This window comes from Chenopodium album, chromosome 23 (genome assembly GCF_948465745.1).
Source record: "Chenopodium album chromosome 23, dcCheAlbu1.1, whole genome shotgun sequence".
NCBI classification, from domain to species: Eukaryota; Viridiplantae; Streptophyta; class Magnoliopsida; order Caryophyllales; family Amaranthaceae; genus Chenopodium; species Chenopodium album.
In genome coordinates, this window is record NC_137856.1 from 33,751,856 (window position 1) to 33,771,430 (window position 19,575).

At 35.1% G+C, this 19,575-nt stretch overlaps 4 protein-coding genes across 4 annotated transcripts; 1 reads left to right on the forward strand and 3 right to left on the reverse strand.

The window, feature by feature from the left end:
• Window positions 1–2,147: 2,147 nt before the first annotated feature.
• LOC145607908 (glycylpeptide N-tetradecanoyltransferase 1-like) lies at window positions 2,148–4,201 on the reverse strand. The gene is made up of 2 exons (XM_081663505.1): window positions 4,049–4,201; window positions 2,148–3,664 (listed from the first exon to the last, which is right to left on the reverse strand). The coding sequence occupies exon 2, from the start codon at window positions 3,649–3,651 to the stop codon at window positions 2,353–2,355; it is 1,299 nt and encodes a 432-aa protein (XP_081519631.1). The 5' UTR covers window positions 3,652–3,664; window positions 4,049–4,201; the 3' UTR covers window positions 2,148–2,352.
• A 1,759-nt stretch (window positions 4,202–5,960) lies between these two features.
• On the forward strand, window positions 5,961–12,078 carry LOC145608127 (GPN-loop GTPase QQT2-like). The gene is made up of 7 exons (XM_081663727.1): window positions 5,961–6,090; window positions 6,510–6,611; window positions 6,703–6,814; window positions 7,016–7,242; window positions 8,955–9,245; window positions 11,321–11,526; window positions 11,602–12,078. The coding sequence occupies exons 2-7, from the start codon at window positions 6,537–6,539 to the stop codon at window positions 11,873–11,875; spliced, it is 1,185 nt and encodes a 394-aa protein (XP_081519853.1). The 5' UTR covers window positions 5,961–6,090; window positions 6,510–6,536; the 3' UTR covers window positions 11,876–12,078.
• Window positions 12,079–12,429: 351 nt separating this feature from the next.
• LOC145607429 (uncharacterized) lies at window positions 12,430–13,715 on the reverse strand. The gene is made up of 3 exons (XM_081663080.1): window positions 13,620–13,715; window positions 13,067–13,278; window positions 12,430–12,718 (listed from the first exon to the last, which is right to left on the reverse strand). Exons 1-3 carry the CDS (start codon window positions 13,713–13,715, stop codon window positions 12,430–12,432), a joined length of 597 nt encoding a protein of 198 aa, XP_081519206.1.
• Window positions 13,716–16,373: 2,658 nt separating this feature from the next.
• LOC145609130 (uncharacterized) lies at window positions 16,374–19,151 on the reverse strand. The gene is made up of 6 exons (XM_081664684.1): window positions 18,911–19,151; window positions 18,593–18,805; window positions 18,171–18,337; window positions 17,052–17,133; window positions 16,880–16,948; window positions 16,374–16,774 (listed from the first exon to the last, which is right to left on the reverse strand). The coding sequence occupies exons 1-6, from the start codon at window positions 19,016–19,018 to the stop codon at window positions 16,604–16,606; spliced, it is 810 nt and encodes a 269-aa protein (XP_081520810.1). The 5' UTR covers window positions 19,019–19,151; the 3' UTR covers window positions 16,374–16,603.
• Between the last annotated feature and the right edge of the window lie 424 nt (window positions 19,152–19,575).

The following is a 19,575-nucleotide window of genomic DNA, read 5'->3' on the forward strand; positions in this document are numbered from 1 at the left end:
ATTATGCTAGCCACAATAGTTTTTCCATTCATCTTTGATCCCTCTCTCTTTAGTTTCAACGCAGGTTGCAATGGATCATAGGATATGTTTTAAGGTACATTTTTTAATTTATTGAGAAAGATAGTTATGGTTCACAAGTCATTAACATTAAAAATTTAAGAAAGCTTATTTAACGTAATGTATAATTATTAATGCCAAATATTCTATCCATATGTCTCCATTATACTAGTTTGACTTTGTAATACTTAATGTTTAAAATTTTCTAACACCATATAACACTGTAAGTAACATAGAAAAATAGCTATCTTATATCATTATTTGCATTATCGCCTGAACAACATTTGACTATTCCATTGAGAAATCTAAATTTTAAGACAGAAAGGCTACATTGATTGTTTCCTGGCCTATTAACCAGGGGCCGATTAAATCTTAATTAATTCATATATACTCCCTTCGTTCTCAAATACTTTGTATTACGAGATAGACATTTTGTATATTTTGACTCCGATGTATATCTACACCATATTTTTTTTTTTTTTGGAAAAGTTTTAGTTAAAGATATCATTACAAGTGATGTGGAAAACTACAAATGTTAAGTTATGCTTGATTCTCACCAAGTGAGGAAAGTATAATAGGAAAGGGGGCCACACTCCATAGGAGGAAGATGCAATATGTGATCCATGGATCACCAATATAGAAACCATGGGTTTCAAGGTTTCAACACCATCCAAGTGCCCGACGGTAACCAACATGGGTCAATCCATATCCATCGCCACCAACTCATTGACATGCTCATAAGTCATAATAGACTAAGACAGACACAAGAAAAGTGGTCTTCAGCCTAAGAAATTTGAACATGAAAACCATACCTGGCCTTCTCTACACCAAGATAGGATTATGAAAAGGCTATGCAGAAACTAAATTCATTTTTTATGAGCAATCTCTCAGATCTGCGGGAACTTGCAGCCCACTTTCGATAGGCCTTCAGCAAGATCTTATCAAAGATGACTTGTTGCATAGTATGGACTATGGAGACTGAATAAATTGGTAGTAAAAATTAAGAATTTTGTACTATAGTTTAGGTAAAGAGAAAAAATATGTAGTCCGTGCATCAAAAATTAAAAGGCATACAACGAGCATTCATCACAGTAACTATTGATACACCCAATATGGTTCATTGTCTGTCATTGAAAGATGAGCTTTGTGCTGAAATCAGGAAACTGAAGCTTGAAATGGTGAAATAATGGACCTTTGTAGATAATTTTCCAACGAGCTAAAGTCGCAAAGCAGCAGGTTATGAGGAGCTTAAGTAGGGCCAAGCAGATTTTAAAGCCTGTGAGAAAAACTCAATAGTCGAGGTGAAACTGGTTTGACAATAAGGCAAACTGCTCAAGTGCTCGGTGTGCAGCATAGATTATGGTTAGTGGATATGGAAATCAGAAAGAGAAAACTCGAGTAAAATAGAGCCCCATAGAAAGATCAGAGTGGAAATTATGCAAGGCTAGCCATTATAACTTCTCAGAACCATTAAAAACAGTGAGGCATGATTTTGTCTATTAATCCATATACTTGTACTTATGACAGCAGAAAAGGTCTTCAGGCCAAATGTATCCAAAGGGCTAAAGGAGGTAGTCAATATGATTATCTTGTTTCTTTACTGTATGAAATATATACTCGTAATTGACATCAAGTATACACTATACAGTCACTCAGTAACTGATACAAATCCTTAGAATAGTTGGAAGCTGATGATGCAGTTTCCACATAAAGTGAAACTTGCTTGAAGGAAAGCTAGGTAACCTAAAAGTTTTCACTTAAACAACCAAGGGAATTTGGAACAGTCAAAAATTTGTCCTGTTTCCTGCAGATTAATGGACTTTCCCTTCTAGTTCCCTTCAAGATTTTCAGAAGTATCAAGAATTGAAAACTCAAACAAATAGATATCAGATTTGTAGCTAATGACAAAAGGCAAGAACAAAATCATCTATTGGAGTAGCATTGACAAAATAAGTGCAGGCACCGGCCATCATCAAATAAATCAAAAGGATGGGGTCGTTCAACACTTTTAATGACAATTAGACAGGTTAAAGACCTTTTCTAAGTGGCAGACAATTAGAAGATGCAATACTTGAAACTTGAAAGCAATAGAAGACAAGTTTGATGCCTCTAACTGCAGCATTTAACAAGTTGCCCATAATTTCAATCAGTAAACAGAAACAAAATTTAAATAGAGTATCAAACACGAAGAGACAATAATTCATTTCAAAAATCTCTAGTCCCAATAACTCAGCAAAATGAGGTCTTACCAAGGATATCTTGAAAGTCCACTCAATTATTGCCAGGAAACTCAACCTACAAGAGTACAAGTCCAAGTTCGGAAGGCTTTATTGGTTGCCTTAAGCGATAGTTGTACAGATAATAATGAAGCTTTCCATCTCCTGGCCCAAATTTCAGCTCCTTGAGGAATGATTCATTCTCCATAACATCCAGGGCATTAAAAACATCATAGTCCTTCGACTTTGCAATGATAAGAGCATCATTCATCAACTGAAGCAGTGGAGTTTTTGTAGCCACGTTGTAGTAAGAGTAAGCAGCCTTCAGAGTTGAGTAATTTGGGTTGCCAAGAATTGAAGAAGGGAGAGTGTAAAAGCTGCAGAAATCAGTGATCTCATGAGTCAAGGGACTCTCAACAACATAACCATCAACTACATTGTCTTTGGGAAGAAGCCAATGCTCAACATCATCTTCATCAAAGTCAGTAGCCACGACGAACTGGCTCAAATAACCCCTCAAAAGCCGGGTAACAGCAGGAACATCACGAAGCTCCATTTTCCTGAAACCAGGTGTTACTGTTGAATCGGGTAGCTTATAAAGCCTTATGGTGCGGCTCATTGTCATTCTTGGGCCAAGCCTAGAGAATCCAACATCAATCAACTTCTTTGGGTTAAGAGACCTATGCCAATATTGACAGGTCGCTATGGGTGTTGGAATAACTACACCAGCAGTATAAGCAGCTTGCCATATATTTTCCAGATGAACCCTTCTAGTCACCTCCTTGATCATAACAGGTGCAAGCCTTTTCGACCTCAGCCTCTTATGCACACACAAGAAGTTAACCTCAGCCATGGTAACAACTTCATCACGTACCCTTATCCTAGCTGGAACACCCGTAATGAAAGCAACCAGCTTCTTTGACTTTGTTGCCCGCACACCAATATGCCAGCTCTTGAAGTGACCAGGTGGTCGAAGAGCCCACTGAAGGAACTCCTTGGAATAGTTGAACCTAAACATATTTTCATCATCCTCAACATAGTTGTTAGTCAAAAGGTTGTAGACCTGACTGCACATATCATCAGTTTCCAAATCACAAGTAATCCACTCATAATCGGCAGGCAACTTATACGGCTCCTGCTTGACTTCAGACACCGCAGTAGGCTGCTCGATGGGTCCTTCGGGCAAGCTCGAATCTCCAATGTCCTTGAATTGCCCAACAGGCTGGGTTTCCCAAAACTTGTGTCGGTTTTCGATAGCAAGGGACTCTTGAACCCTCCTAGTTATCGCCTCAATGCTATTTTCACCCGTCTTGCTTTCAGGGTTTTCATCAGGTTCTGGGTCTCTTTTCTCACTCGGTGGTGAATTATTATCTCCCATAATGACCAAATTCCTATACAAATTAAAATACCCAAATCTATGAATCAAGGGGGAAAAAAAACTAAATTTTTGGTCACTAACATAACAATCACTGAAAATATCAAAGCATTTAAATTCGCATTCAATCAATGACAACAAAAAAGATAAATCGAAATGAACGTAATCAACAAAATAATCATCGACCCAGAAATGTTAATGATTCACTCTAGATTAATCAAGAGCAGGTAAAATTAATCGATTTATGAATGGATTCAATCCAATTCCAAAAAACCCTAGATAGTTTCAGATCGAAATCAACATGAATAAATTACAGATTGAATTGAAACCCTAAAATGCGTAAGATAATTATAAAATTGAGGAAAGTAGTAAAATAGATTAAAGAGAGAGAATTGCAAACCTCCGTCAATGGCAGGAGCGAATGATTGCAGCGGCGAGCGAGAGAGTGAGAAATAGAGTGAGATGGGTCTCGTTGGTGCCTTATGAGAACGAGAATATTGAACTATCCAAGTTTCTACTTTTACTTTTCTTGAGCACTGTTTTTTTCCCCTCTTTTCTTCTTATTTTTTTTTTCTTTTTTTTTTGGCAAATGAGAATTTGAGATCAATTCTATCCAAAGAAATAAATTTTTATAATTTTTTTTAATTTTAAAAAAGGAGTTATTAATCTTTTTGGTATTACTAGAGTCTAGAGTACAGGAGCCGAGGTGTCAAGTCGAGTCGAGGTTCGAGCATGGCTCGAGCTCAAGTAATTTGTATTTGATCTTTGTTCTTTAAAACTTTAATCTAATCTCAATCGTAAACAAATGAGTACAAACCGAGATTAAACTAGCTAAAGTCTTAATGAACAAAGATCGAGACCAAGACTTTACAATTGAGCTTAGTCGAAGTTTGAGCATTGCTCGATCTTTGTTTATTAAGACTTTGTTTTTAATAAGCTTAGATCGATTGAGCTTTATTACAATTGCTCTTTGCAAAGTGTTGGCTCTAATTATTTAAAATTTATATAGATTATAGAAGGCAATAATTAGCATAAAAACAATTCTAATTAGCTAGAATTGTAAATATGAACAATTGAATGTAATTTTATAGTTCAAAATGAAGTAATTGAAAGAAAAAAAAAACACTTATTTTTACACTATAACCACTTCTCTTAACTAATAGTATACCTTGGAATTTTTTATATTTTCGTACAAAAAATTCTCACTCTTTGATAATTGAAAATATTGATGATCAACATTGTATGCTATCAAACGTGTACAGAATTATCGTGTACGAATACTTGTTAGTCATGTTACTCAAAAGTCAACAATGTAGATTTGATTATAAATATTGGGTATCATCATAAATATACATAGTACCAAAAAAATGAGTTAAACTAGAATTAATTTAAGGTAAACCGTCTAAATATTCGACTAATTTTCAACTCAACCTAGTTCAAAATCCTATAAAAATTGGGTTTGGATTGAATTGAATTACGGTTCAAAATAAAAAAAAAAAAATTATCAATTTCTCAACAAAAATTGTATAATATAACCATTTTTTTTTGGGTGTTTATTAGAGAAGCTTATAGGCAAGTGATGAGAATAGCAAGTCTTAAGGCCTGTTCTCATATGCTGAAATTCAGTTAAGTTCAGTTCAACTCCTAATTTCCTTCTCTTATAAAATATTCAGCTCAGTGCAGTTCAGTTAATGAGAACAGGCCCTTAACTTTTTTTTAGTAATCCAAGTCCATACCGATAAAACAACTCTAGCAAGTTTAACCATAATATTACCACTTCTCACCCTAGATGGGGTTGATCATTGGTTCAAGGCCAAGACAAATTTTAGTAATCCAAGTCCATACCGATAAAACAACTCTAGCAAGTTTAACCATAATATTACCACTTCTCACCCTAGATGGGGTTGATCATTGGTTCAAGACCAAGACCAATTGATTTGGTTCAAAGACCAGATTCCTAAGTTTCGGTCATGGATTTAGGACCTGTTCACTCCAACTTCATTTCAGTTCAGTTTAGTTCAGCTTCAATCTATTAAGTTTAGTTCCAAACAATTCAATTCAATTTAGCTCCAATTAGTTCAGTTTAGTAAATTTGAATAGACCATTAATCAATTTGAACAAAATCAGACCGGATTAGAATCTAACGAGGATGGACCATTGACCAATAGGCAAAAGCCAAAATCATACTCTATTTTCCTATTTCCGTAATTAGGAGGCCGTTCCGCTTAATTGCATATTGCTTTTTTTTTTTTTTTTTTTTTTTTTTTTTTTTTTTTTTTGAAGCATATTGCTTTAATAGAGGGGTTTAGGGTTTTTCATTCATTATTTGTGGAAACTTACAAATATTGGGTCTCGCTCGTACTCCAAACTAACCTGTCATTTTCGCTCATTCGCCAGAAAATTGCTATTGAACTTTGATTCGACGACTGTTGATTTTCATTGGTAAGTAATCAGCAAATGTGAAATCCGAGCTTTGAATCTCTTGAATTTCCCAAACAAATACTACGTATAATTTTAGAAACCGATTTTTAGGTCTTTTAAGTTTCATTTTTTGAATTTATGATTGTCGAAATCAATTTCATCTTTCCAAACGATAATCTAATTGAATTTCAGCTAGTTTTGTTGAAAATTGGAAATTTTGAAGAATTAAAGTTGCATTTTTAAACTTTTTCCACGCTAATTGCTAATTTCCGTTGAATTTTATTTAAGAACTGCGGAAATTAGGTTAATTTCGGTTGAACATTAGAGAATTAATTTCTTTGCATGCTAATTGCTGATTTCGGTTGAATTTTATCTTTAAGAGCTGCGGAAATTAGGTTAATTTGTTGATGATTCGAGCCTTTTTTTTTTTTTTTTTCCAGATTGAGTTGATTATTTGAGACGAGCTAATGGAAGTTGATTCAAAGATGCATGATTCAGCTTCTGAAGATGCCTCGGCAACGGCGTCTTCTTCAACTGAAAAGGTATAAAATTGGTTGTGTTATATGTGAAAAACTACAACTTATGATTTTTGCACATTTGTAGAGAAGCTGTTGATTGAAATGTAAATTATAGGGCAAGGAAAATGATGAAATGATGCAGTCACTGGAGAAACTGCAGATTGACGAATCATCGTCGTCTGAATTCAAGAGAAAGCCTGTTGTTATTATTGTTGTTGGAATGGCAGGTCAGTAAGCAGCTCACTTACACGTTGGAGAACAATTAGTTATTTATTACAATTCATTTATGTTGCTTTTGCACGAACTGGTTTTAGTTATAAGATTTATAACCATATTTTACGATGTATGTTAGTTTTGATTGATCTTAGTACGTTATTGTGTAATGTTTGCAATATGGTTGAGTTAAGTTTATATTCGATTGTGATTAGGAAGTGGAAAGACGACATTTATGCGTCAACTGGTTCAACATACACATACTTCAAACCGTCGTGGTTATGTGATTAATCTCGATCCAGCTGTTATGACCCTTCCTTTCGGGGCAAATATTGATATAAGAGACACTGTGAAGTACAAGGAAGTTATGAAGCAGTTCAACTTAGGTCCTAATGGAGGAATTTTAACTTCACTGAATCTGTTTGCTACCAAGTTTGATGAGGTAAAGCTTAAAAACACTCTTGTTAGTCTTGTAAAAAATTTATTAGATTTTTTGTGATGTATTTTATTGTTAAGCATGAACAACTTGAAGAACAAGAATCGTGAGATGCATCTTGTCATTGTGATATGAACTCTTGCTGTTAACAATTTTCAAAATAAGTGACTGTGATAATCTATTCCTAGTTGAATTTTAATTGTATCAAAAGCAGATAGATCAAAAACATTGATACCATAGAATCTTATTTTCTTCCAAAGAGATTATGTGTGCCTTGCTCCTAAATCTAGTAGTCATATTAATCTTGTTGAAGACCATGAAACTTTGTATCTCAATCAGAAGGAACCTGTTGTCTGTGAAATTGTTTGAATTGTAAGCTTCCTACTGTAGGCCCACACCAATAATAATAATAAAGCTATCAAGAAGAAGCAAGTTATGAACAGGGTAAAAGAAGTTTAATATTTAAAAAATTGACTATTCCTTTCATGCACATTTTAAATGGTATCCCTGACCTAGGAGTATGATTCTTTTAATTTGGATTATCATGGTCTAAATTGAAATATCTTATCAGCCTTCTCTATCCTCCTTATTCATTTTGATGTACTCCGAAGTACACAGCTCATATGTCTCAGATTAAGGACCAATTGCTAAGAACCTCCTTTGTAAGGCTACATGCATCCAATTCATTTATCCTGTTCTCAAGAAGTTCTTTACTTTGAAGGCATTGTGGCAATGTAGGCAGTAAGGCAGTAAGCCTGATTGATGCGCAGGGCAGCCAATTAAGCACAATTAGAGGATCAATTTAAGAGGTTTCTTGTTGGACAATGTTAATATTAGGTCAAATGACAGATTGACAGTTCTGGCATTGATGTCTGCCTATTTCATCTTTCTCAATTATCCTTTAACAGAAGATATTGATTCCTGAGAAGGTATATTGAAACCTAGTTCAGTTGTGGAGTCTTTGCATTATCCCTTCTCTAGTTATTTTCTCTTCCCTATAATGGTCCATACCCACATGGTCCAACTTGTCCAGCTTGTTAACATGGCTAATCGTTGAGAATGATTCTTATCTAGTTCATGGCCTATTAAAAGTAGAAGGCGATCAACTATTAGCCTGCTCCAACCCAACCAATAGCTAGGCTTTCTATTGCTAGCAATGTTAATGTGAAGCCTGAAGCTCCCTGGTCCTTAATCTAGGAATTGCCTTTTAGAGCCTATTTAAGGCCTGTTCATATTTACTGAGCTGAACTGAACTGAATTGATTGGAGCTGAACTGAACTGATTGGAACTGAACTGAAATGAATATTTTATGTGAGAGGGAAATTAAGAGCTGAACTGAACTGAACTGAACTGATTGGAACTGAACTGAACTGAACTGATTGGAGCTAAACTGAACTGAAATTAAGTAAATGTGAACAGGCCAGACTGCCCATCTCTTGCATTCATCAAAGCTTTTGTTGATAAGTATTTATTTTAAAATTTTTGAATGCTATCTTTACAATCCTCCTTGACGTCAATTGTTGAAATATAATTGATGAGCATACGTTTAAATGGATGTTAGTCCATGTTAGACCTTCAAAACCCAGTCAACCATACCCCCCCCCCCCCCCCCCAACTTTACTCATTGTTTTTCATGCGAGATTGCTACATTACATGACTGTATTTTGTTGCTATTTTGTGTTGTAGCGCATCCTAATGAAGGGTGTCTTCAATTTCAGGTTATCTCAGTTGTTGAGCGTAGAGCTGACCAGCTTGATTATGTGCTGGTGGACACACCTGGGCAGATTGAGATATTTACTTGGTCTGCCTCTGGAGCCATAATTACAGAAGCATTTGCGTCTACTTTTCCTACTGTGATTGCTTATGTAGTTGATACCCCTCGCTCTTCAAATCCAACCACGTTCATGAGTAATATGCTATACGCTTGTAGCATTCTTTACAAGACACGGCTGCCTCTCATATTGGCATTTAACAAGACAGATGTAGCTCAACACCAGTTTGCTTTGGAGGTAGGTTTTATTCAGGAGTTTTATAGTTACTGATCTGTGAGACATTTACTTTTTATGCATGTAACTTAGAAATGTATTGATCTTTTTCATATTATGCATCTTGTCCAAGAAAAATGCATCTTCTCAACTATGCTTGATATGGATGGTGTGTTTCTGAAGAAAATTGTTATTGAACTGCTTAAATGTCATCTTAATTGCTCCTGTGGTATTAAGAGTTGAAGGGCATCTCGTTGGTTTTGATTTTCCTTACTCTTTTTTTTGTTTTTATATTTTTATTCATTGGTCTCTTCTTTGCTGTTTGAACCTCCATGGCGCCATGTTTGTTGACATAAATTTATTTTTGGATTTTCCATTCCTGTATACTTGCATTCAAAATTCAGTACCTTGTCTTAAAGGGTACGTGGTGTGAAACGTGAAGTCTAATAAATAAGCAGTTTTCTGTATCCATGTGAGTATGTGACCGAGTCAATGGTCTTTTGTATTGCTGAACCCTTTTTTTTTTTTTATTTTTTTTTAATGGTGTTAGTTCCTTTTACGAACACCTGTTTACCAGGTCTTTTGAATCTCTTTTTTTACTCCTCGATTATGGTTGAAGGCCAAAAGTCCTAGGAAACTTGGGCATTTATGTTGATTGCATGCATGGAGAGACTTAAGTTCACTTAGCACTTTCATTTATTTGAAGCAGAGAGCTAATGGGTGTTTTCTCTTAATGTGTGTTAAGGTTAGTAGCAAGAGGTCTGGGTGCCTTTTGTTTTCATTATTATTTTTTTAATCTTTACCATTGTGGACATCAGTTAGGTATTTTCATGAAGCATTTGCTGCCTTGCTGGTGCATTATTTTAATTTTGGAAGGCACGAGAGAAGTAAAACTTTACCTGCTGTCTGCTTGCATAACTAGTCCTTAGAAAATGTGGATGAGATAGTGTGACCTGATTCTCAAGGGATGACTTCTAGTTTTGACTTGGAATGATGGAATCTATGTGGGATAAAGTCCCCCCCCCCCCCCCCCCCCCCCCTTCTTGCTCTGTTTTTCTTTAGGATTGCTCCCCATTCTTTCTTCTTCTTCTCTCTCTCTCTCTCTCTCTCTCTCTCTCTCTCTCTGATATAGTAACAGCTTCTGTCATCAAGGATAATTTTTTATGATAAATTGTTAAGATTATATATTTACCATAATGGTATAATCTTTGATGATTTCCTTGGTTACTACCTATCTTACATTATAGCATTAGAACACTTTTTCACACTGTTGGGACTTCTTTGGTTTATGTTTTATGCTTTTCTTTTCGACATTTCCTTGTCCTGATCTACTTGCTCCAGTTTTCATTTAGGGTTTCCCAATGTACTATCTGTCTTGCTCCATTTTCCTACTTGCAACTAAACAATGGAGCGATTAATCTGGGGTGGAGAGAGAGTATAATCTAGCTTCTTCCAAATGTTATGAGCCTTGTTCTTGCAAATTGGACATTCTTGGGTTATCACTAGACCTGGTTATTGGGTGGGTCGGGTCAGGGTCGGTGCGGGTCGGTTGTGGGTCAGGGTCAAAGAGGGTCACATTTTATAGGGTCAATATAGGGTCTGGCCAATGCGGGTCGACAATGGGCGGGCTTACAAAATATCAATTAAAATAAATATTGGACAAAGTCATTATTAAATACATATGAATACAAATTAATCTATATAATTATTTTTACATTATGTATTTTCTTTATCAACTAAATTTGAAAAACATGTTGGCCCTATATGGACCCTACCCAATAAGAGCCCTGTCCATTAATAGCCCTGTCCATTAAAAGCCCTATAAGCTTGGCCCTAACCCTATTATCATTGGGCTGCCCTGTCCAATAACCACCTCTAGTTATCATGGTGCTTTGCATTTACTCATGTGACTGTTTTCTGTAGTATTCAGCTATTATCACTTGCATGACCTTACCTCATGTAATACTCAACAACTCTTTAGATCTGGATCAAAATTCTCCATTGTCATATATTTGATAATGTTTTTATGATCCTAGAATCCTATACTCAACTTTGATCCTTGCTTTCGGTTAGTGAACTGATTAGGCCTTTTAATGCAGTGGATGGAAGATTTTGAGGTGTTTCATGCAGCCCTTGAGTCTGATGAGTCCTACACTTCAACCTTGACTCGAAGCCTGTCTCTTGTCCTTGATGAATTTTATAAAAATCTAAGATCAGCTGGAGTTTCCGCACTTACTGGCACTGGGATGAATGAGTTTTTCAAGGCTGTTGATGATAGTGCTGAAGAATTCATGGAGACTTACAAGTAACATCGGACAATTTTCATCCTCTTATAGAAAACTTTTGACTGCACAAATGTATTAATTGTGATGTTTTACAGGGCTGATCTGGATAAGAGAAAGGCGGAGAAGCAACGGTTGGAGGAAGATAGGCGGCGAGAGAACATGGAGAAGCTTAGGAGCGATATGCAGAAGACTAAAGGAGAAACAGTGGTTTTGAGCACCGGTATGAAGGACAAAGATTCTGGCAGCAAGAGCATGTTGGAGGAGGACGAGGAAGAAGACGAAGATGAATATGAGAGGTCTAGCGAGGAGGAAGAAGCTATGATAGATGATGAAGATGAAGACGACGAAATTACCGGGTTTTCTTTTTGACATAACCAGCAGCCATAAATCTCATTTTACAAAGGGTATGGGATCTGAGGGAGAGATGGTAGCTTTTCGGTCTTGCCGTGCCTATATGCTTTGCTTAAAGACTCCTATAGATTGTCTAATCTGTTGGGAATCGATTAATAGCCCATTGCCTGTACATAAGGTTTATCCGACACTGCTGGATTGCTCAAACTCTAATTTCTCCATTATTTTGTAACTGAATGGAGTTAGCGAATGGACTATTGGAACTTCACCTAGTTCTATATCATAATGATGTTTTCTTATACAATCTAACATGCAGTGGATAAAAACCAGTACCATCTCTTTGATCAGTTACTTCCAATCCTTGCTCGTGCTAGCCCGAACTTTTATAATCAATTTTGATACAAAATGACTAGAGTTTTTATGATAATCAATTCTTCGATTACATTTGCTTTATTATTCCATCTAAACAACAAATACATCAATTTTTGAAGACATACATCAATTCTTGAAGTCATTTACTAATACACCGAATTCACAAGATCACATAAATTGATAAAACATATAATGATGTTTTACACATTTCTTGGCATTTGTGGTTTTGCTGTGGCAACACCATGCTCATTTGCAACATTTGCAGCAGCACCCTTTGGAATAATCCTCTTATCGTTAGAAATCAAGACTATGTAAGCGACGAGGCTGAGGGCGATGCTGATAATGCTCAATACCCCTGCCCCAATGAAGTAGCCGGACTTTGGAACTTGGCAGCCCTCGCCGAGAGTGTTGGTCGCATCTTCAAGGAACTTACTGGTGTTGATAATGGACGCATAGATCAGCATTATAAATGCTCCAATGAATACCAACCTGCATGCATGTTTTTATTCTCATATGAAATCATAATCTCTATGAATTACCACATTTCTAGGTCAAGTAAATCAATCTAGTTAAATACTTCGTACTTATATGATTTTGTGTGATTTCAAAATATTAAATTTTATAGCATTATTTGTAATTAACATTCAGAAAAGTCAAAATAATATTCTCTCTAATCCTTTTTGTTTTTTCCAATTTGTCTTTTTTTTTTTTTTTCCCCATAAAATTCTAAGTCGTATAAAAAAAACAATACAAAATCGATTTGAGATGATTAATGTATAAACGGAGGGAGTACATAATAGTTTAACATGACGACACGAGTAATGATTAGTTAGTTACCAAGAGAAGATAAAGCAAATAAGAGCTGTTATGCCACTGCAAGTTGAAGGACAAGGATTTCGTCTGCAACAAAAACAGCCAGTTGCACTACTTATAAGTATTTGCTGAATCAAAAGAATTATTGAAGCAACTATTCCCAGTGCAACCGATGGACTCTTTGGATAAAAACAAGCCTCAGCCTCATAATCTTGTGTAAATAGTACTTGATCACCCTGCAATAGTATACATTATATATACGAAGTATATTAATACGGAGTACATAATACAAATAAAGTACGAGTATAAGTTTAAACATAATGAATTTTATTGAAAAAACTACTAGATTATTACCTTAACTCAATCAAATTTACATAAGATACTATATAAGTACTTGCTACTAAGTGACATTATATATTTATATTTACAAATTACAAGTAAAAGTTTCAAAAATTAAGAATGACCTATAAAATTCAGTCCATTGGTGTGAAAGTAAGAAGAAAAATGAAGTGAACATGTTTAATTTCATAACGAGTATTTATAAACGTTACTTATATTATATCAAATTGAGTATTACCTTAACTTTGGTAGCCTCGGCAACAAAGCCCATAACAACTGCTATTAAACCAAGAACACCAGCAATAACACATACTGCAATGTTCTTTCCTTCCATAACTTTCTTTCTTTTCTTATTATCTTGCTCTTATGCTTTAATTGAGTAAGTTAAGAGAAAAGCTTAGGTTATATATACAACTATTTTCATGTATATAATATGTCTATAAAATCAGAACTTATTATATTGTATGAAGTACAAGTAATATACTATAATAATAATGTTCAGTCGAGCCCTGCCTAGTTAAGCACTCCATACATACGACTATTGAACTGTCGATTGATTATGTGCTGCTTCACGTCTAGTAGACTATTATGTATGTAGTATTATTATTCTTTTCTTTTCATATTGAATTTCGTAGTCATAGTAAGAATACAAAATAATAGGTTAAGAATTAACGATCGATATATTATGTAAATAAGGTTTTTAGAATAAATTTTTATTCTTGATATATACATATACATATTACATACAATTGTAAATCTATAGTATATACACACTTGTAAATACATACACTTTAAAATGGAATACAAAGATCGATATTGATATGGATTGAAAAAAGTGGGTGGTGGAGCTGAGTATGTGAGAAACTAGACCTGGTTATCTAACGTGTTGAATCAGAATTAGTGTAGGTCAATAACATGCCAGGTTTTAATTGACGATTGCATGCTTTTAAAATAGTGAAAAAGGGTCCGGCTAAAGTGGGTTGCAAAACTTGCAATTCATCATTAAACGAGAAGGAAAATTGAAAGGGATTAGAAACAAAAAAAAATAAAATCATACGCGAAACTATACATGTAATTTTCTTAACATAACTACTCCGTATATTCATTTACAAAATCATTGAGCAATTATTTTAGCTCTTTATTATTAACCTTGTCCAATAACAACCCTTATTAAAGTAATGTTCCATACAAAAATCCTAATAGATTAATTATAACCCTATAATTATTATGCTACTCTGTCCAATAATTAGATCAAGGAGGAGTAATAACTAGACAAATAAATTTGCTTAAAAAAGGGAATTGACTCACAAAAGTCATGACATGAACAATGTTCTAGAACACCCTAATAAAGGAAGTAGGAAAATAAAATAAACAAAAACGAAAGGAGTATAATTTTAGAACGTAAACTTATTAATAAATCTCAAAAAGTATCTACAAAAGAAGATATTTGTCACTTAACAATGATTTCGTTCTTGGTTTGAGAGTTGACAATGCAACGTATTTAATCAAAATTAATAAAATTCTTATGCATACTTCAATGCTTTTAGTAACATGCAAATGTAATTTTATAATGACATATTTATACATACTTGATTACTTATATAGCAATTTGATAAATTTTATAGAATGTAAATAAGGTTATATAATTTACAAGAACATATAATAAGTAGCAATTTGCTCAATTTAAATTTAATCGTTGACGTCAACCAATAACCAGTTCATAGACCGTTGAATAAATAGAAAACTAAGCTGGAAACTTGCCATAACTGCGCTACTATACTTAATCTGACGTAGAAGAAGCCTTGTAGATGCATGTGTTTACAGGCTACACCATATCTTCAACGTAACCAATCGATCAATTAAGTTCGTGTATACGTATTGTGGTTTTGACAAATTAGAATATTATTTTGATCTTAATTGTTTTGTATTTACAGCTTATACATTCCTAAAGGTCAAGGTACAACCTATTGTGTGTATTCCATTTTCCTAAAGTTAGTTTTCAAACATGGAGATGAAACCACTCATTGTATTGCTCTTGTTGCTATGCAGGAATTGCAGGATGCCTCCAACATGTCCGAAGTAATGCAATAGGAAGGAAAATTGATTTTGGCACACCCCTATGTGAGAACTGAGAAGAGCATAGAAAATTGTGCTCTCATGTAGGGGTATGCCAAAATTAATTAAGGCTGTGGCAAAATCATTTTCCAATAGAAAGTATGAAGTATAAAGTTTATCTATTTGTTTATAGGCGTTACATTTTGTACAAGGCTACACATTTATTTGGCTTCCATGGTCTATAATATAGGTCTAAAATTATGTTCCCCTCGCTTAATTTTTGGTTTAAATGTGTTCCAAGAGAGATTAGAAAAGGCAGCACATAGCAGTAGTAGCAGGATAGAATAGAACAAACCATGCGTCCAAGGATTTCTTTAAATGACACGGCCTTCACTTCCTAGGAACCACTCTACTTGAGGCGGTGTATATGAGTGAGTTAATTGATCCAGACCAAAAGTTATAGTGTATGTACTGAATGGATTCTATCTGGCTGCATAGTGGTCTAAGCCCAGACCCCTCTCCGGTTCTCCCCCTCTGTGGGACTGTCCATGGCACAGAGGGTACTGGTTATTGTAGCCGGCCTTTATTTCCATCTTGGGCCATTTTGTGATGACTTCATCTTCCTGATGGGCTTTGTGTTTGTTCCTGCTATCCTGTACCACCACAACACCACCAAAGGGAATCACACTGGATTCAAGGTTGCATGAACGATTATACGCCCTAACCTTCTTATTTGCCAACTTTGGGCCCATTTCTACCCTCTCCAGATCCCTGCCGGGATCTTCCTTCCCCACCTGAGGTCCACTTGACAGTTGACACCGGATTTCCTCTGCATGCTACAGGGCATCAGGAAACTTAGTCCTGTCCACCAATGGCCAACCCAGCTAAGACTGATACACGATACATAAAGAGTTTACGCCAACTTAAGGATATAATGTGTAACATAATAAGATTAGATTCTTCCCATTTGCAATCAAACAGATTAGATGTACATTTGTATCCTGGCACTTACAATGGAGAAAATTGCCTAGGGTTCCTTTACATAGTAATATAGTATACACTCTCCAACATATATAACAAATGGATCACAATTACCAATCAAATGGCACTCTCATAAATATCATAAGATATACAGAATGGGTGAACTAATAAGGTTTCAGATTTGTGTTACTGAAGACCGTATACTAATAATGCTCCAACTCCAGCAAGACCAGCAACTAGCCCTATGATGACACCAATAGGCGGTAAAGCACCACCTACTGCCTTACCTGTGTTCACATCATAGCGTGCAAACCTCTTCTTTGGTGCTCTACACTGAGGACAAGCATAATCATCGGGCTGCAAAACAGGCAAAACAAAATAGTTGTTCAGACCAAGTTATTAAAGATCTGGTTAGCCTGGAATTAAATGTAATGGTAATGAAAATCAGATTGACAAGCTTGCCTGATCGTCGAATGGTTTTGATAATGTGTATATGAATCCACAGTCAAGGCATATGTGAGTTGCTTTGGCCTGTCAAGTTAAGTGGCATCTCAATAAATAAAACTAATTTAAGTACAACGTGCTTTAAAAAATCTATATAATGAGTATTGTTAGAGCTTCTATGAATGCTTACCTTTTGTGCCTCAGTTAGTTTTCGCCCAAAACGTGGAGGAGCAGGACGTTTTGGAAGTTTTTTCACATCAACATCAGCACCTCTACATTAAAATGCAGAGCATCAGGAGCAAAAAGAGAATACTAATACATTACATAAAGAGAATTTTTACGGTTTAGCTCTCAAATATTACTATTATCTGATTTCTATCTACTTCTATAGGAGCTCCTTCCTAAGCAAACACGTGTAGGAACGAAATAGACACATGAATTATTTGGGTATGGCTATTAAAACTTACTACATACTTTGAATAAGAAAACATAGGAAAGTTTTCAGTGTGTTCTGAAAACTTTCTAACAAATCTAATCCCTCTCCTTATCTCATTAACTGGTGCATATGGCTGAGGCTCAGCTATTGTTGAGGATGTTCACAAGCTAACAGAGGTTTCCCTCAGCAAAACTAACTCTGGCATAGGAATACTATTTCTCCAAAATCAGTTTCTCATCTAACTCCCAGGTTTTGAGATTTCAATACAAGTTACCTAGAATCCACCACCTAAAAACTGGATAAAACTCAGTTGTGATGGCAAGTCACTGACTACATATTGGCAGATATAATTGCAGATGTTCATTTTTAACAACGTAAACTCTATTTTAGATGCCCAAACCTGGATTTGTCTCAGATGTAATAAATCCCTCCTATAAAACTATCTTGTAATTCTGTCGTTTTTTGGCTTTTATCTACCTTCTTTCTTTTCATCAAACAATATTTTACAAAAATTTTAGCTTTTTGCTACCTATTGATTTCCCAGTTTGATACTTATACTGGTATATTTGTCATTGTGTTAAACATCTAGTTGATTACGCCCTACCACCATAAGCTTTGTATTCAGTCTATTCATCCCCATAGAAAAGCCGCAATTGGCTAGAACCAATCAAATGCTAAGCTAAACAAGATGTTCGAGGAAGAAAACATAGAATAACAACAACGATACAAAAACTCAATGTATCCAAAAATATGGCACATTTCTAGCTTAGCACATAATTCTTCACATATAAATCGAATATTTAACAGCACAAAAACTCGTAATCCAAAATCAAATAATATGAGCATATAATAAGAGATACATACTATAAATACCTGCTGACAACAAAGTAAACAGAATCAGGCTTAGCCTGAATTGCAGTTTTAGTGAATCCAAGCTTATCAGCAGGCCAAAGTTCATCACCAAAAAAACTGCTAGTATAAATCACCTGATCACCTGATTTAAGCCCTGCTTTTGCAGCATTTCCTCCCCCATCTACTGCCTACATCAACAATACAATTGTATACTTTTCATCAAAACACCCAAAATTTCAAACCAGATTAAAAAATTATAAATCAAACAATTAAAAGATGACTCATTTTAATACCATAAACATTAATAACACCAAACAACGCGTAATTTTATTACATACATGTAATGCATTAAGTTAGTCCTTAGGGCTGCATATATCATAGCGGCATAACTGAACAATTAATAAAAATGGTGAATATTAGAGTGAGATAAAAGTATTACTAACAGTGATGACAACTCCACCACCAGGTTTCTGACCAAGAGTAAGGCCTAAAGGTTTATCAACTTCGACTTCAATTGACTTCGAAGCACCAGTTGTTCTTGCTTTGATCTCAAGCCCTCTTTTAACACTAGGAGAATAGTTCATTCTTTCAGCTACAAGTGAACTGAAAATGACCCTTTTTGCATCTTGCAAAGAAAGTCCATGAAAATTGGTTTTCTGTAGAAACCAAGAAATACCCATTAAAATTACATGAAAATTACAATAATTTATGAATCAAATGATCAAAAATTGCGAAATTAAGAAGAAAAAAAAAGACCAAACCTGAGGAAGATGAAAGGGTGGGCATGATTTAGAAGAAGAAGGGTGGGTTCTGGTGGAGAAGGCGGCAGAGCAAGAGGAGGAAGCCCCTGACATTAGAGAGGATGCCATGTTTTGAGCTTCAAGGATCAGAAATTACAAGTGTAGTTTTTAATCTTAGAAGATTGTGGATAGCAAAGTATATGATGATTGTGAGAGGGGGTGTGGAGCAACTAGGAGAGCCACAAGCATAAAATGAGGGACGTATCAAGTGATGAGTGGAGTCGAGTCAGGACCAACAAGTGATTGGATTTGCTAGTAAAGAAGTTGTTTCTAGCCGCTTTCTTGTAAAATTACAAGAGTGTTTGGTAATAGTTATAGAAGACTGGGGATTAGAGTGTGGGAATTTATGACTGGGAATTCAGTAAAATAATGACAATTTTCTGTTTGATTTTTAGTGATGGAAATTGATTGAGAATAAACATCAAACTTACAATAATATCCCTACTAATTTTATATTCTTTATATCCCAAGCAATATCGATTCAATCCTCAGATACCAAAAATCTCGCGGGGCTTCATATATTAAGTTCAATTTATTTCAAATAAGTTTAATCCAATCTAGTTCAATTATTTTCTTTAAGTAATCTAGTTTGGTTCAATACATTTCAAGAATAAGTTAAATTGAGT

Excerpts from the sequence above, each read along its gene's own strand:
- LOC145607908 (XM_081663505.1), bottom strand. The coding sequence starts at position 3,651 with ATGGGAGATAATAATTCACCACCGAGTGAGAAAAGAGACCCAGAACCT.
- LOC145608127 (XM_081663727.1), top strand. The coding sequence starts at position 6,537 with ATGGAAGTTGATTCAAAGATGCATGATTCAGCTTCTGAAGATGCCTCG. Across the intron at positions 6,612-6,702 it reads CGTCTTCTTCAACTGAAAAG|GGCAAGGAAAATGATGAAAT; the intron begins GTATAAAATTGG and ends TGTAAATTATAG. Across the intron at positions 11,527-11,601 it reads GAATTCATGGAGACTTACAA|GGCTGATCTGGATAAGAGAA; the intron begins GTAACATCGGAC and ends GATGTTTTACAG.
- LOC145607429 (XM_081663080.1), bottom strand. The coding sequence starts at position 13,715 with ATGGAAGGAAAGAACATTGCAGTATGTGTTATTGCTGGTGTTCTTGGT. Across the intron at positions 13,279-13,619 it reads CCGAGGCTACCAAAGTTAAG|GGTGATCAAGTACTATTTAC; the intron begins GTAATACTCAAT and ends ATACTATTGCAG. Across the intron at positions 12,719-13,066 it reads ATTTGCTTTATCTTCTCTTG|GTTGGTATTCATTGGAGCAT; the intron begins GTAACTAACTAA and ends ACATGCATGCAG.
- LOC145609130 (XM_081664684.1), bottom strand. The coding sequence starts at position 19,018 with ATGGCATCCTCTCTAATGTCAGGGGCTTCCTCCTCTTGCTCTGCCGCC. Across the intron at positions 18,806-18,910 it reads CACCCTTTCATCTTCCTCAG|AAAACCAATTTTCATGGACT; the intron begins GTTTGGTCTTTT and ends TGGTTTCTACAG. Across the intron at positions 18,338-18,592 it reads GTGGTGGAGTTGTCATCACT|GCAGTAGATGGGGGAGGAAA; the intron begins GTTAGTAATACT and ends TTGTTGATGTAG.